General features: G+C 41.9%; 1 protein-coding gene across 1 annotated transcript in view; it reads left to right on the forward strand.

Moving 5' to 3' along the window:
* The first annotated feature begins 299 nt into the window (after positions 1–299).
* Positions 300–16,343, forward strand: part of DDR2 (discoidin domain receptor tyrosine kinase 2) — a 74,612-nt gene continuing 58,568 nt past the window's right edge. The window contains exons 1-2 of the mRNA XM_087726707.1: positions 300–422; positions 8,404–8,511. Of these exons, the coding sequence (XP_087582833.1) occupies positions 8,424–8,511 (88 nt within the window). The 5' untranslated portion in view covers positions 300–422; positions 8,404–8,423. The remainder of the gene's footprint in view (positions 423–8,403; positions 8,512–16,343) is intronic.

A 16,343-nucleotide genomic window follows, 5' to 3' on the forward strand; every position in this document is an offset into this window, starting at 1 on the left:
TATTTTTCATGTTTGAAAAGCAAACACAGATTCTTGGAGCCAGGTCACTATAGCTCTCCCATCTCCAATGAATGAGCTTTGTTGTAAATTATAGTTTAGCTTCAGTTCCCTTGAGTGAGGGAAAAGAGCCTCCAAAGAGAACTGAGTTTCAATTGGCGATTTTCTTTCTCCTTTTTCATTTCCTAATTGAAACCAAATGTGAAATATGTTGGATTGTGGGATTTCTGGCCTGGTCCCAGGAATCCTCAGAATGCTAAATTGCTCGCAAAGGCATCTTGCATCAGCCTACAGAAGTTTCTTTCCAGCCCGGCTTCTCCATCTAGGGAGAGAAAACAAGAACTATCTACTTTCCCTTAAAGCTGTGGATTAAATTTGTGGAAACGTCCTGACTTTCTCTACTTTAAGGTGATTTTAAAACCCAGGTATGGATTTTATTATGTTTTTTATAAACCGATAACCAGACTTTCTCCCTCTCGGTCTATCTAGTCGAAGAAGCGAAATGGACATCTCAGCCATTTCTTAACAAAAGGCGAGTTTGGCTTGGGACAGTTTTCGGGGGAAAAAGGAGGTTATATGAAAGAGGATATTATGAAAGAGGATATTTTCCTGGCATACCTGCCACATAAAAAGATAAATAACTATGGTTCTTTAAAAAAAAAAAATGTTTGCATGGCAGGCCAGGCTGGTTGATTACAGATGCCACTGATGGGAGTCAAAGAGAAGGCTCTGGAGCTATAAAAACATTCTGTTATTTCTTGTTTTTGTGGCTAATTGAGCTTTCAGGTTGTTGATTCAGTAGCCGAGAATTCCATTTGCATTAAGTTGTTTCTCTTGGGAAATTATGAGACATTTTCAGACTCTCTCTTTCATTGGATGTGTGCGCATGTCTCGTGACAAGCCTGTGTTTCATGATTGTTGGTCCTATTGTCGGTGGCGCCTGCATCTTTTCTTGGCAAAGCTACCAGGATCAAGTTCAAAAAGCGGCCAGAACCTATGCTTTTTCCTTTTTTCCCCTGGGAATTCTAGGCTCATTGGAGAGCGAGCAAAGCTTGGTGGATGAAGAGGGGATGGGGTGGGAGTTAATTCTGTTAGTTCCAAATTGGAACACGGCCTTTTAACATATTTTAAGGAAGATATATTGTTACATATATATCTGGGCTGTTGGTTGTATTCAAATACATTTTAACATATATCTACATATCTATATCTGTCTCGTAAGAAGTGTTATACTTTCTAAAGATGCATGATTTTTTTTTTTTTAAACTTAAATTTAAACATAAATATGGATATTGAAGTTGTAATTGATTCTGATTCCTTGTCAGGTATATATTTGGTCGCAAATTGATTCTTCTTGTTGCATAACTCATGAAAAGTCTTTCGATGCGTGAAAAGTATAATAACAGCTTTATATTCCAAATTATTGTACTAGAAGTACAGAAAGTTGGCAGAAAGATCTGCCTTCTCTTTAGTACTAGTAAGTAACCCAATACAATAGATTAGATCAGATTTAAAAAATACTATTAATTAGCCTCAATTAAATTATGGAATTTAATTTAAAATAAGTGGAGATCATCAGTGGCTTCAATACCTTTCAAAAGGTTCAGTTAAAAGATTTTAACCAAAGACAATCAGTGCCCAACAAAGGAAAATGGAGCTGCCAGAGGCAATATAAACTTTTATTCTTATTTACACTTTTTTCTGCTGTCCTACTGGATAGATGACATTGAGGGCAAATTAAAGTCTGTTTAATGGAAATAATAAATGGAGAAAGCTGATATCTTGTGATGTTGTTTTCTTCGAAATAACTGACGGGATGTTATGGGAAGTAAGCAGTGTCCTGTTCTAGTTGGATCCTTCTGATCTTAATGTATTTCATGTATTTTTCCTTAAAGACACACATATATATATTGGTGTGTTTACTGTTACATTTGCTTAACATGGTGCAATTTGTTGCATGTTGCATGATGCCCAGGAGTTTCCCCCCCCCCAAGTCTATTAGCAATCTATCTGAAAGCCAAAATGGGATAATATGGTTTCATAAATGCAAATGTTATATGTTCAATGCTGTGGGTTTAGGAAAAATGGGAAAGCCTTCAACATGTTAAATTTTAGTAGCAAATAGCCATGATGCAAGTTTGATAAATTCTTTTTCATTAAAAAAAATTCATTCAGAATATTTAATAATGAAAAAAATGAATACATTTTCAGAAACAAATAATACTGAGCATGTCATTTAATGACACTTACCGGTAGTTATTGCTTGTGTTTGCAGAAGAATTCTGTGCTTTCACTTAATAAATGACATAGTCTGAATCAAAGATTATATTTCTGGACTGTCTCACAACATAAGTACCACAATGGGTCTTCCCACTCAGCCACTGGCAACAAGGCACAGAATGCTCCCGTTCTCTCCTTTCTGCTTCCCAGGATACTTCTGGCCACCTCAGCCTACTCTTCCCTCTTTTCCTAAGCAGTGCCTTCTCTTACCATAAAATGCTGGCATGCAACCACCTACCATTATGTCCAAAAAATGTAACTGATGTTGAGACACTTCGCTTTGCATCCTTTTAGTGTCCTCTTTATGCATTACGAGTCAAAAGACTCTAAAAACGAAATCAAGTAAGAGATTAACTAGCACCAAGAACAGCATTGCCCAGAGGTGGGTTCCTACCAGTTCGCACCAGTTCGGTAGAACCGGTTCGTCAAATCTATCGAACCGGTTAGAAAAGGTTCCATCAGTGGATCCGGAAAGCAGGCCACACCTACAGAAGAGGTTCCAAATTTTTTTGAAACCCACCACTGACAGACAGACAGACAGACAGACAGACACACACACACACACACACAGACTCACACAGAGAGAGAAAGAGAAAGAAAGGAAGAAAGAAATAAAAAAAGAAAAAACAAACAAATAGTGAGAGAGAGAGAGATGAAAGAAAAAAAGGAAACAGGGACAGAGACAAAAGGAAAGAGAGAGAGAGAGAGAGAGAGAGAGAGAGAGAGAGAGAAAGAAAACACATGGCTGGCAAGCCACTCCCACCAGGTCACATGGCTGGCAAGTCACTCCCACAAAGGAGATTACACCCACAGAGTAGGTTCAAAATTTTTTTGAAACCCAACACTGGCATTGCCCAACACATTTGTGAAAATAAATTGTATGCTGAGGACTCAAGGTTTTGGCTGCCTTAGAATCCCAGTCACTTCCAAACTAATGGCTTTTCAAATATTATCATTCAAAAGACCTCTTAGATAATTTTTAGTAAGCAAGAACAATGAAAAAGCAGTGGGGAAACTCAGAAAGTTACACATGGATAAACATTGAGATAATACAGTAGTACCGATGTACAAAAGCTTTCTCCATCAATAATGCAAAGTAGAAACTCTTCCCAATTCCCTTGCCCTCATCCTCAATCAAATCATGGATAAGAGAAGTTTCATTTTTGTCCCACTGTTGTTGAATAGCAGAACTATTGGACCCATAGATAAACTGCTAAGACAAACAAAAAATCTTGAGGCTGTCAATGAGAAAGTGAGCAAGATGGTAAGAGAACAAGAGAAGAGGCGTATAATGTGTATTTTCTTTTTCTCTCATTATCCAACTGGAGTTTAATAGAACAGTACTTCTCTAGACAAGGAGACACTAAATCAGACATAGTAAAAACAAATAGCATAATGCCTTCCAAATACAGTAACCAACATAGTTCTAAAATAAAATAATATTAAGCCGAATAGAATCCTCATATACACCCAAAGGTTTCCTGCAATAGAATTTGGAAGGTTATGAAAGTAAATATCTATAATAGCAATAGCACTTAGACTTATATACTGTTTCACAGTGCTTTACGGCACTCCCTGAGAGGTTTACAATGTCAGTGTCAGCGTTCCAAGTATCATGTAGAATTAAATCAGAGTCCAAGGCAAAACGATCCTTAAAGTTCCAATTTAATAAAGCAGACATCTTAGCACATCTGTGTTAATCCCAATTCTGGAAATGACATCAGATTTCCACCCAGTTAAAAGTTCATGATCTTGTCCCCACACCCACAAGCCATCACATGATCCAATCTTCTTCTTCCACGCTGGCATCCACACCTAGCTGCTTCCGGTCAGGTGTAAAAGTGCGGAGACAAAAGATGACATTGGCTTCTAGAGAAGAATAAAAACAATACATTGCACAATCATACTCCTGTCTATTCCCCCCTCCCTTCAACTATACTAATGAAACAGCATAATGAAATAAGAGAAAGTGTGGCAGGCCAAAATTCTAAAAGGAATATAATTGCAGGCCTGACAGTCAGTGTATTCTCCCCAACAACCTGGCTCCTCATTTTACTGACCTCGAAAGGATGGAAGGCTGAGTCAAACTTCTTGGAAAATAAAAATGATAAGAAGCTGTAGCCTAGCTTTGTTTGAAAGTCACAGCCTTCCCATTCTCACTGGAAAGAGAAAAAATATATATCCTGGGCATTATTCAACACAATGTGGGAAGTGGAACTACAAGATAATTGTAATAATGGATCTGTACCTATTCACAAATAGGTCACTCAGCCATTTGGTCAGAGTTCCTACAAAAGCTTTTCTGCCATTACATCAGGATCTGTAATGGAATGTGTGGATGACCTTGGGGAATGAGGGGAAGAGAAGCTGCATAGGAAACAATCAGGCAAGAAAGGCAGGAGCCCCTGTGGTTTAAGGGCCAGAAAAAGAAACTTAGTAATGAGCAACCCTAATGAATCAAACTGTTAAAAGGGGCAGAGGGAAGTTTGTGCTTTCAGAATTGTATGATTCTGTTAATGTAGCTTTACAGTTCTGTCTGGTTTATATAGCACAGCTGACAGGGTCCAAAATAAATGGTTTGTTCAGCGTGCTGCGTTATATACAAAATCCACAATTTTTCTTAGCTCCTCCTTTCCTTCCTAAACAAGCATGCTGCGTTTCAAGCCCTAAAGGGAGATGTGGAGGGTTTGATAATGTAAAAAGAGTTTCCCCATGAACCCAAGTCAAGAAACATAGTGAAATAATCTGTGAGATAAAGCTGGTTGCTTAAGGCAGATCCTGAATCAGATAGACATTGTTCAGTAGCTTTCACAATATTTTCAGCATCTGCTCAGCTAATCCATTTTTCATTTAGTATGGATTTGTCCATAACCACACAGATGTTGAAAACACCGCAAAGGCTATTGTACAATATTCTAATGGAACTTTATACATCTTCAGAGGAAGCAAGTACTGAAAATAATTTGTCATCTGGTAAAACTATGCCTTTTCAAGTCCAAAATTTTGTAATAATTATTTTAGATGGTGCTTACACTCTCTTTTCAGTAAATTTTATGAATTCACAAGCATAACGAATAGCTATTGTACTGTTTAGAAAAATTCTGTTTACCAATTTAGCATCATTTACAACAAAGGCAAATTGTGAAGCAATAAGCAAATAATAATTCTAAAATGTTATTTCCTCCCATTTTTGATGTCCTGTTGTCATTTACTTCTATAGATTGCATCCAAAGACGTTGACACATCTGGGGGTGCCCAGTTTGAGAAAGGCAAAGTCAGATAGGGTTTTAAAGATTAAAACCAATGTATTAAACTGAATTCCCTTGCTTTTAATATTGGAATGATGTAGTTAGATTATCATTGGGATATAAGTCATGGAAGGATTATTTTTGGGGGGGGGGTGTTTTTAATCCTTGTATACTGTCCAGAGTAACTTGTGTGAGATGAGTGACCATATAAATCAGTGGTGGGTTTCAATTTATTTTACTACCGATTCGCTCATGTGCAGGCACACGCTCATGCACTCACGTGACGCTTCTGCGCATGCGCAGAAGTGTCCAGGTGGGTGGGCAGAGCCTCCCGCCATCGCCACTACCGGTTCGCCCGATCCAGGCCAAACCAGCAGAAACCCACCTCTGATGTAAATAAATAAATTTTGAGTACCACTTAGCTTTTTAGTTGCTTTAGTTTATACTAGTTGAATTAACAAGATAATCTTAAAAGGTGGCATCAAGTAGAACACGTTATTGTAGTTTAGTTGTAATGTAACTAATACATTGGTAGTATCAGAGCAGAGGGCTCAGGGATGCTTATACTAGTGCTCTACATATAATTGCTCTTTGCCTAAAGATCCAGGAACAGTGTAGAACCAAGGAGTTGTCAGGCATGAAAAATCAGGATCATACTATAGGTTCCATTTAAGATGATTTATTGTTTACACTTATAGGCAAGAATCTAGTCAACTATTGGTCAGCACTAAATTAGTGCTAGATAAGAGTCAATGGAATTCAAGGTAAGGCTCACCTTAGATCTTTTATGGCAACATAAAGATTCCAAACTGATTCTCCTCTTGACTCTGCCCCCAAGCTGTGCTTCTTCACAGCTGCCCCCAAGCTGTGCTTCTACAGGTATACTCCAGGGGTGGGTTTCTCGCCCCGTTCCAACCGGTGCGGTTGGAACAGGGCCGGCGGCGTCCTCGTGCACGGGCACGGTGCACGTATGCGTACTAGCGTCTGTGCGACGCTCCAGCTGCTCCTGGACGATTGTGCAGGCGCTGTATATGTCCTGCGCATGCGTGGAAGTGCAGAACTAGTCAAAACCGGGTAAGGACCGCGGGCGGGTGGGCGCGCCCTTCGCCGTTCCCGGAAGTTACTTACTTCCGGGTTCGTCGACCAACCGGTTCGCAGGGACCGCCATGAACCGGTTGAAACCCACCCCTGGTATACTCCTACATAAGTGACCCTGGTCTTTCTGTGAGTGCAAAACCTCTTCCAGAACACATTCAGTCTCTAACCTCTGCCTGACTGTAACTGAGCAAAATCAGTTCTGTTCATCCTTACGGTTCACCTTAAACCAAACCATTAATGAATTTAGCCAATGTTCAGAAGGATTCGGTTCATTTTTAGAGTTAGGTGAAAATAACAAAAGAAACTATGTACAATCTCCACATTGTTGATTATGTCTTTCAGTCAGTACCGTGTAACCCTAGAACAAGATAAGACAAGATAAAACTCTGTAAGATACTATGGGTTAATGACCATTGTGTTGTGTTATAGTAATCCAATTTTGGGAAAAGATCTAGAAGAATATCGTGGATAATGGTTTCAAAACCTGCCAAGAGTTCTAAGAGAGCCAATAGGAGCAGTCCTTTATCCCCTAATATGTAAATTATTCCCCAAGGTAACAAAACAATTGCTGTGGAAAGGGAGCTCCCTTCCCCTACTCCCATTGAGGTATAAATTTCATTATTTATTTGGTGTGAAGTGAAATTGCAATTTGTTTATTGTTTTGATTAATTATTTGTTACACTTGATGTAATGTTTTTAATTCTCTTATTGGAGATGATTTTGTAGGTCACTTAATGGTTCATAATGGCATAGAAACCTAGCAATCAAACAAGCATGCAAACAGCATAGATGACTTGGCTTCATCCAACTGAATTGGATCTAGAAAAGGATTAGACTTTTCATGCAGACTTTGTCTGATAGGAATCTTCCCTTCACTATTTCATATAATAATTAATATATTGCCTGTAACCAGCTATTTTTAAATAGGTAGTTCTTTAACATTGGCTACTTAAATTAGCCAATCTAGAAGAGGCTCCCTGGGTAAGGAAAGTGTTTAACATTTGAGGAAAAGATTTCAGCACAAGGACTCAATAAAAAGTACTACCCTACACAAATTATTAAGCTTTACAATGTAAAGAATAACTCAAAACTGCAGGAAAAAAATGACTGTACAGATTCTGTTAAGATGATCTACCACAACACTGCTCAACACTGCTCATAAAAACCTAACTTCCTTCCTTCCTTCCACCACTTCTCCTACATGTTAAACCCTTAGCGGTGTTCTCCATGCAAGGCAGGATTTGCAGTAAGGAAACAGGTCTTGTCAGCTGCCATGCCAGCCACCCAGTTTACTGAAGGCCTTCAGGGTGGGATGGGATGGTGTTCACCATTGGCTGATCTGGTGGGACAGCTAGGTATGAGAGAAAAGATGGCATGCATAAAGCACACCAACCATCTTTAATGCATGTCATCTTTCAGCCTGGACTGAAAGGAGATAGGCTTCTTCCATGGTTACTTCCCAGAAAACAATATTGAAGATACTCTGTTTATAATTCAAGAGATGATAAATATTGTATTTATCGGTGTTGTAAACATCAATGGCTTATTCTCTATGAAACTGTATAATTTTATTCTTAAACCATTCAGATTGGCTACCATTACAACTGCTAGCAGTCTTACACATTCTTAGAAGTATCTAATGACTATCAGATTTTTTAAAATTAACATCGTTTTAAGGTCAAAAGAAGCTTACATACCTACTTTCAAAGTCACCCTAATTGCTTTATTCACAATAAGTATGTTATTAATTATAGACTCTGACTCTCCTCTTTTGGTAAAGGGCTGTGGGAATATTCGAAGATGCTTGCTTCTTCTCAGAGACTGATGCCTTTGCTACTCCTGCTGCTGCTGGATATTCCAACTGCTGTGAAAACTCAAGTCAACCCAGGTAAGTGGGAAGAATGCTGCAACTCCTAGTATCATGAGGTCCACAAAATGTGAGAACTGGAATTTATCATAGTTTCCTAAAGTGGAGTAGCTGATTCCAGGGATTGTTGGAGAGGGACAAAATAGAGGATTTCTCTTAAGTCAATAACCATAAGATGACAAAGAAAACCCAGGTCAGTTAACCAGACAGAAAATATTTGTACCTATAAGCGATTTTTGGTGGTGACAATTGCTCAAGGCATAAACAGAGAGTCTATCCAAAATATTTGAAAGTGACCAGTATTTTCGTGGCCCGACAAAACCGCGCTCGTCAAAATAGCGGCGACAAAACCGCGTCGCTAAAGCCGCGACGTCATCACCGCAACTTCATCACTGCGGCAATAACAGCGCAGCGACAGAAGGGCGCTTTAAAACAGTGCGGCAGCAGAAAGCCGATTTAAATTAAGGTAAGAGTTAGGATTAGGTTTAGGGGTTTGGTTTAGGGTTAGGGTTAGGTTTAGGTTTAGGTTTAGGGTTAGGGTTAGGGTTAGGGTTAGGGTGCTGAGTGCTTCGGAAGGTGCGGATTTGCCCTCCGCGGTTATATCATCGCGCTAGGGTCGCCTTCTTCCTTAGCGCTTCAGACGGTGCGGATTTGCCCTCCGCACTTATGTCGGCGCGGATAAGGGCTTCGCAGTTTTGTCGGTGAACCAGTATTTTCACTAAGGTAGTGAAATGTTAAAAAGTTAAAATGGAATCCCAAAACCGATTTCTATATTTTGGGTTTTCTTTATGCACTACAGTTATGAGAACACTACTTTTAAGGGGCAAAAAAAAGGAGAAGAACAAGAATTGAGTACGGAGTTCAAAGGAGGAACGGGGGCAATATTCAAATAAATATTCTTCCACATTTTTTTAAAGTTTTTATTTCTACAGCTAGGGATATGGATAATTAGAACATATAATCCTTAACCTGCAATGATAGTTCTATCATCATTTTAAGAATCCTATGTCTTCAACCTCAAATGGGTATATCTGTGTGGATCAGGGGTGGGTTACTGCCGGCAATACTGCTGGTTCGGTGTGCGCGCAATTTGCCCACCAGACGTTGCTCCTGCCTGCATGCTGAATTTTTATTAGGGCTCCCAATACTGTACAATTCCCAGTTTGCAGTAGGAAAGCAGCCATCTCTATCTTCCAGTTTACCAGTGCCCTGTAGGGAGGAGTGGACTTGTGCTTGTCACTGGATGATTTAAGCAGAATGTTATGAGGCAGAGGATGGCACAAAAACATTTCTCTGGAGGAATATTGCTAATTTTAGTATGTGTGTTTGTGTGTATAATTTATATTTGTAGATATGTATTCTAATTTTTTAGTCACTTGCCCTTTCTGAAACATTGGTCAAGCATTCTATGGAGAGATGCTTGTGTGGAAGTCAGAGGTCCCGTCTTTCCCTTAACCAGGGGTGGGCTTCAACAATTTCAGCAACAGGTTGTTGGGTGGGCATGGCCTAGTCAGCCTCCTGCACCATGGTGGGTGGGTGGGTGGGTAGTTTTCGCCTTCCCCAGGCTTCCTCAAGCCTCTGGGAGGGCAAAAACTGCCTCCTCCAGGCTCCGGAAGCCTCCTGAAGGCCAGAAACTGGCATTTTCGGCCTTCCAGCATCCCAGGAGGCCCATTTTTCCCCCGCACGAGCCTCCGCACGCCCCTGCATTTACTTCGTATCCAAAACAGGCTGCATGGAGACTCCTGGGAGGGGCGGGGTGGGCGGGGCCAGCAAGGGGTAGGATTTGGAGGTTCTCCAAACCGGCCATAACATTAGTTACAGGTTCTCCCAAACCCAGGCAAACCCATAGCAGCCCACCTCTGCCCTTAACCCCATCCAAAATGACCAAAGAGGGCACTGCCCAGTGACCCAAAGGGAGGAGGTATGACTGCAACCTAAAGTAGACTATAAAGGCTCAGCAGATCCCATTCTGTTGTTTCATTCAGAAGATAACAGATATTTGCCTGTAGTTATAAAACTTTTCCAAGTTATTATCTAGAGCAGCCTTCAGCCCATACTCTAATTTTACTCTATCCTCCACTCTGTCTCCTTTGCACTTCCTCCTTATTTTTTCACACCAGAAAATATATGTCTGGAATACAGATGAGTACTGGGGAGCTGTAATAGATGGGTAGAAGACCTCTTGCTTTCACTGGCCTCTAAAAACAATGGTGTCTTCTGACTTCCTGTTTTCCCACATCCAGTTGTTTTGCAAGATCTTAACTTGGCTCTGAATATGTATGTCATTGAGCAACAAAAATGAAATTTCTGACCAGACTATTTTTTTCAGCATAACTTCAGCTACATGTGGCCAAGGGAATCCTAGTTTATTCCAGCTGCAATTTTACTTAGAGGAAGGGCTTCATCTTCAGTAAGAAAATTACATTTGCACTGGGTCAAATGTCATTCTTTGGCAGAAAGGAATCACTAATCAGCTGGATTCTAGTTGCTCTTCAACATTTTCTCAGTAATAGGTGGAAACTTTCTTGAATGTTAAAAAGAAACCAAATTTTAAAATGCTCTTCAATATACAGGCTTTCGAACGCATACAGTACTTTTCCTAGTGCTTTATAAAAAGAGATGTAGGGTGTATTGAAAAATATATGGAGAACCGTGGTATGTGTAATTCTTTGAAGTATTTAAGGATTGTTCTAGTACCTTTTAAAATAAATGCCATACATGCAATCATTATATTCAGATTGATCTGCTTTTTTTCTTTATCTTGATATCAAAATATTCTTGATATTGTGAAGGTTCCAAAATATGACCTAATTAATTTACGAGCCTCGAGACAAAGTTCAAAAGAAATCCTGTCATTTATTAGGATCAACATTTTGGCGTGTTCTTCTGCAGAGCCGAAACGGATTTCCAGTTAATGGTCTTTGCACTTTACCCCTATCTTTCCCCTCCCTCAGTCTGTGTCATAAATCATATCCACCAATGAAGTTGTAGAAATATGAGACCCGGTTCTGGCTGAAGGAATGCATGGAATCCTCCCTCCCGTCCATGTCAACTTGATAATAGTCATGGTAACACTTTACAAGTTGACATCCGGCTCCCCTCACTTTCGGAAAGCGACCTGTGTGACACAAAAACAATTTGAGTACAGGTATATAATTTAGGGATGTGTCCCTCCCCCAGGCTTGCCTGGATTTTCTGCATGGAATTGTGCTATAAGGCGATCTTACTTTTTATTCAAGATGCCTCTGACAAGGGGTAGCCCTTCCACTTGATTAAGTATTGGAGTTGTCTCCTCTGCCACCTCGAATCAAGGATTCGTTGAACCTCATAATGTGTTTCGCTCCCTATGACCACAGGGCCCAGGGGCTCCTGGGGTAATGGTCTCAGAGTGGATCCAATCATGGGTTTTAAGAGGCTACTATGGAACGCCAGGTGTATCTTCCCCAGCAATCAAGGCAGTTTTAATGGCACTGTGACTGGATTGATGATCTTTACTATGGGGAGTGATCCCATAAACTTTGGCCTCAGTTTCTTGCTAGGGAGTGTTAATCTCAAATATTTTGTGGAGAGGTAAACCTTCTCTCCCACCCAAAATGGTCGTTGCGGAGCTCGGTGTTTATCTGCCTGGTTCTTATAGGTTTGTGCCACTTTAGTGAGTGCTTTTTTGACATTTTCCCAGGTTGCTTTCAAAATCGACATCCAATCAGTCAAACTGACTGAGGAGGGGGGATCCCTTGGATACTCGGGCATTGGGACGAAGTCCATGCCACTCACTATTTTGAACAGCGTGAGTCCTGTGCTACTGTGAACAGCATTATTGTACGCGACCTCAGCAAAAGATGTCTGTCCAATTGGACTGCTGATAGTTCACATAGCACTTCAGGTACTGCTCTACCATGGCGTTCAGTCTCTCTGCTGCCCCATTGGTGCCTGGATGAAAATCCGAGCTAAGGCCCTGGGATGATCCAATGGACTGCAGGAACTCCCTCCAGAACCTAGCCGTGAACTGGACCCCTCTGTCTGAGATAATTCTTCGAGGTACTCCATGCAGGCAGTAGATGTGCTTCATGAACAGTTTGGCAAGCTTGTGAGCTGAGGGTAGTCCACTGCAGGGTATGAAGTGTGCCTGTTTGGAGAACAGGTCTATTACAGTCCAAATCACCGTGTTTTCCCCACTTTTCAGTATAGGTTGTGTACGCACACCCCATTTATCCCTTGAAAGTCCACACACAATCTCATAGTTCCATCTTTTTTTTCTTTGAAGAGGACTGGTGCTGCGACCCATGGCTTGGCTGGCTCGATGAACCCCCTTGTTAGGTTTTTGTCTATGTATTTGCGCATCTCTTGCATTTTCTGGGGAGTTATGGCATACAGTTTGGGCTTGGGTAGTTTTGCCCTGGGGATGATTTCAGTGGCACAGTCTGCCTCTCAGTGGGGAGGCAGAACATCGCACTCAGCCTTGCTGAATACTTCTGCAAGGTCCTGATATTCCATCTAGATCTGTTTGGCCTCTGGGGTTTTGTTGGATGTGGTTGCCAGTTGTTCTGGTGTGTTCTTTGGGGAGGGGGGTCCTGTGTGGATGGTGTTTCTGTTAGCTGGTGTGGGAGGGGTGGGGGGGCCTTGATATCCTAAGTCTGCAGATACCCCCTTGCCACCAGATGGTCAGTCCCCACTTGTCTAGCCAGGAAAGTCCCAGTATGACTGTGCCTATCATTTTGGGGGCTATTATGAATCAAATTATTTCCCAGTGATCCACTAGCTCTAGCCTCACTGTTTCGGTCAGGTGGGTGGCATAGGCTCCTTCCATTAGGGACCTGTCAACCTGTTTGAACCGGATCAGGTGGGCCAGTCTTTTTGCTCTGATCCCCAGTTTCAGGACTGTGGTTAGGTTGATCAAGCACTGTGTGCCACCTGAGTCTATTAGGGCTTGAAAATCCCCCTGGTTTCTTGTTTTTGGGGCTGTGAGGCATATTGGAAAAAGGAAAGGGTGAATTGGTTCACTTACCATTGGGTCATTTTCTCCCTCGTCCTCACTGTCATGTGATTCTGGCGACTGGTTGTCATTGCCTGGGGTTCCACCACTTTCACCTGAGGGGGAAGGGGCCTCTGCAGCCTGGAGGGCTTTCACGGACGTATTGGTGGTCCATTCTGGTCATGCCCTGGGCAGTGGGTCTGGCTTTGGTTTGAGGTTGGGCATGCAACTGCCATGTAGCCCATCCCCTCGAACCTGTAGCATTTCAGCGGATTTCGAGGGAGGGCTGGTCTCAGGGCCCGCTGTGGTGCTGTGGTTCCCCATCAGCTGGGTGGTTTCAGGTCAGGTTGACCTTTCTCTTTTGAGTCCGGTTGCTTTCTCCTGTCGTTGGCGCACAGCCCGCTCTCGACTTTTGTTGCTATTCAGAACCACTCAGAGAGCCAATTTGGGATGTCACAGTATGCGGTTACCTGGGCAATTTGCTTGTCCAGGCTTGTTCTGAAAAAATCACCAGCAGCCACTCTGGTAAAGGGGGTAGCCTTCCTATGACCCTCCTAAATTCATGGATGTGCTCTTTGAGGGGCTGCCCCTCTGCTTTAGGTTGCTGAGTTCCTCTTCTGCATATGGGACCTCCTCCACCTCCTCAAATCTGGCCTCTAGCAGTTGCAGGAAGTCATCTATGTCTTGCAGTTGGGAGGCTCTCTCTTGTGGAGGGCTGCTAACCATTCCCTTGCTTCTCCCTCTAGTCCCTCTGCGAAGGTATTCACCATGGCTCTGGGGGATAGGTAGAGGTGCCCATAGCATTCTAGGTGGATATCAGCTGAATCAAGAAATAGAGCTAGCTGGTCTGAGTCCCCATCATACTTTCCCCTGAATTGGGGTGGGTCATTCAGCCCTACTCCTCCAACCTCCTGTCGGCCTCGGTATGCTTATGCCTGATATGACTGGCTGTCTTCGTCACCTCTAGTTTGGAGGCAGGGAGGGGTTTGCCTGCCCTGGGCAGCCTGCCTGCTGTGTGGGAGAGGCACTGGTTGCAGTTTTGGGCTCCTTCTCCTTCTATTGGGTGGAGGACGGGGGCTGTGCTCCAGTCTGCATCTCCTCTCCTCAACAGGATCAGATGTCACTCCCCTGTTTTCGGCGGCATGATGGCCCCTCATCATGAAGGGTGGTCCGGTAAAAATCCTCCCTTTGTTGATCTATTGCACTCCCCAGGGATTCCATTTGGGGCTTTAGGAGCCTGGCTTGTAACTAGTCCCACCTCCAGTCCATCCTTGAGACCCTTCCCTGAATCTGGCGACTAGGGTAAGGGAACTCTACTTCAGCTGCCTTAGGGGCTAATTTCCACCAGTACTCATCCTTTCTTGCTTCTGCTGCTGGGAAAGCTATTGCAGCTTGGCTATCTGGAGCTTTGATGTCTGGAGCTAGCCGTATACCTCCAGCTGCAATCAGTCTCTCTCTTCAGCCATAGTTGCCTGATTTTTCCTTTAAGCACCCAAATATTGGGGGAGTGCTTGGAGAGCCCGGGATTCAGGAAACCCGGAAATCTTGATAGATTTTAAAAGTCAGTTTTGGCTCTCTGTGAAGTTTCCAAAAGATGACCTAATTAATTTACGAGCCTCGAGATAAAGTTCAAAAGAAATCCAATCATTTATTAGGATCAACATTTGGCGTGTTCTTCTGCGGAGCCGAAACTGATTTCCAGTTAATGGTCTTTGCACTTTACCTCTATCTCTCTCCTCCCTCAGTCTGTGTCATAAATCATATCCACCAACGAGGTTGTAGAAATATGAGACCCGACTCTGGCTGAAGGTATGCATGAAATCCTCCCTCCCATCCATGTCAACTTGATAATAGTCATGATAACATTTTACAAGTCGATAGATATATTGTTTTACTTCTTTAAGATTCACAGGCCTATATCATTCATTAAGCTTGTTGGATCAGATTTATAACCTGCAGCCAGGTGTAGGAATATCCAGTTGTGTGAATCTTATTGGGAAATATCAAATTTCATGTAAAACAACCATATTTTAAATTTTCCCAAAGTAGGAGGTCACACTTAGTTGAGAATAAGGCATAAGCTCTGGTTTCATGAATATAATGTTTTTGTGTCAGTCTTGCCCTTTCTAATTGCTTGCCTGGTTTTCTTAAGACAGTTAGTAAAAAGCGAGTTAATCAATATTAAAAAAAAACCTTCCTCCCTGCCATTTTTCTACCAAAATCCCTTGCAAATTTCCAGTTAATGGTCTTTGCACTTTATCTCTCTCCTCCCTCAGTCTGTGTCATAAATCATATCCACCAATGAGATTGTAGAAATATGAGACCTGACTCTGGCTGAAGGTATGCATGGAATCCTCCCTCCCATCCATGTCAACTTGATAATAGTCATGATAACACTTTACAAGTTGACAGATATATTGTTTTACTTCTTTAAGATTCACAGGCATATATCATTCATTAAGCTTGTTGGATCAGATTTATAACTTGCAGCCAGGTGTAGGAATATCCAGTTGTGTGAATCTTATTGGGAAATAACAATGATATTAATCTCCCATAGTGTAATGACAGGAAATGGCATATTTGTGCGGATGGTTGTTGATGGAAAACAACACCCTCCAGGAGTGTGTGTGTGTGTGTGTTTATCTTTGAGTCACTCTTGATTTGTGACTACATGGACAACTACTTGCATTTTCTAAGCAACATTTTCCACAACTGGTTTGCCTTCTCTTTTTCCTAAGGCTAAGAGAATGGCTCCATGTATAAGGCAGAACTCGAACGCATGGTCTCCTGGTCTCTAGCCCAGTGCCTCTGAGCCATACACCACCCTGGGCTCAAGAAAAATCATAAAGAACCCTGTTTTATGGGGGGAAAAAGCTGGTAT

Source organism: Thamnophis sirtalis, unplaced genomic scaffold (assembly GCF_051295495.1).
Source record: "Thamnophis sirtalis isolate CommonGarterSnake01/CBP01778 unplaced genomic scaffold, rThaSir2_p1.2 scaffold_12, whole genome shotgun sequence".
NCBI lineage: Eukaryota > Metazoa > Chordata > Lepidosauria > Squamata > Natricidae > Thamnophis > Thamnophis sirtalis.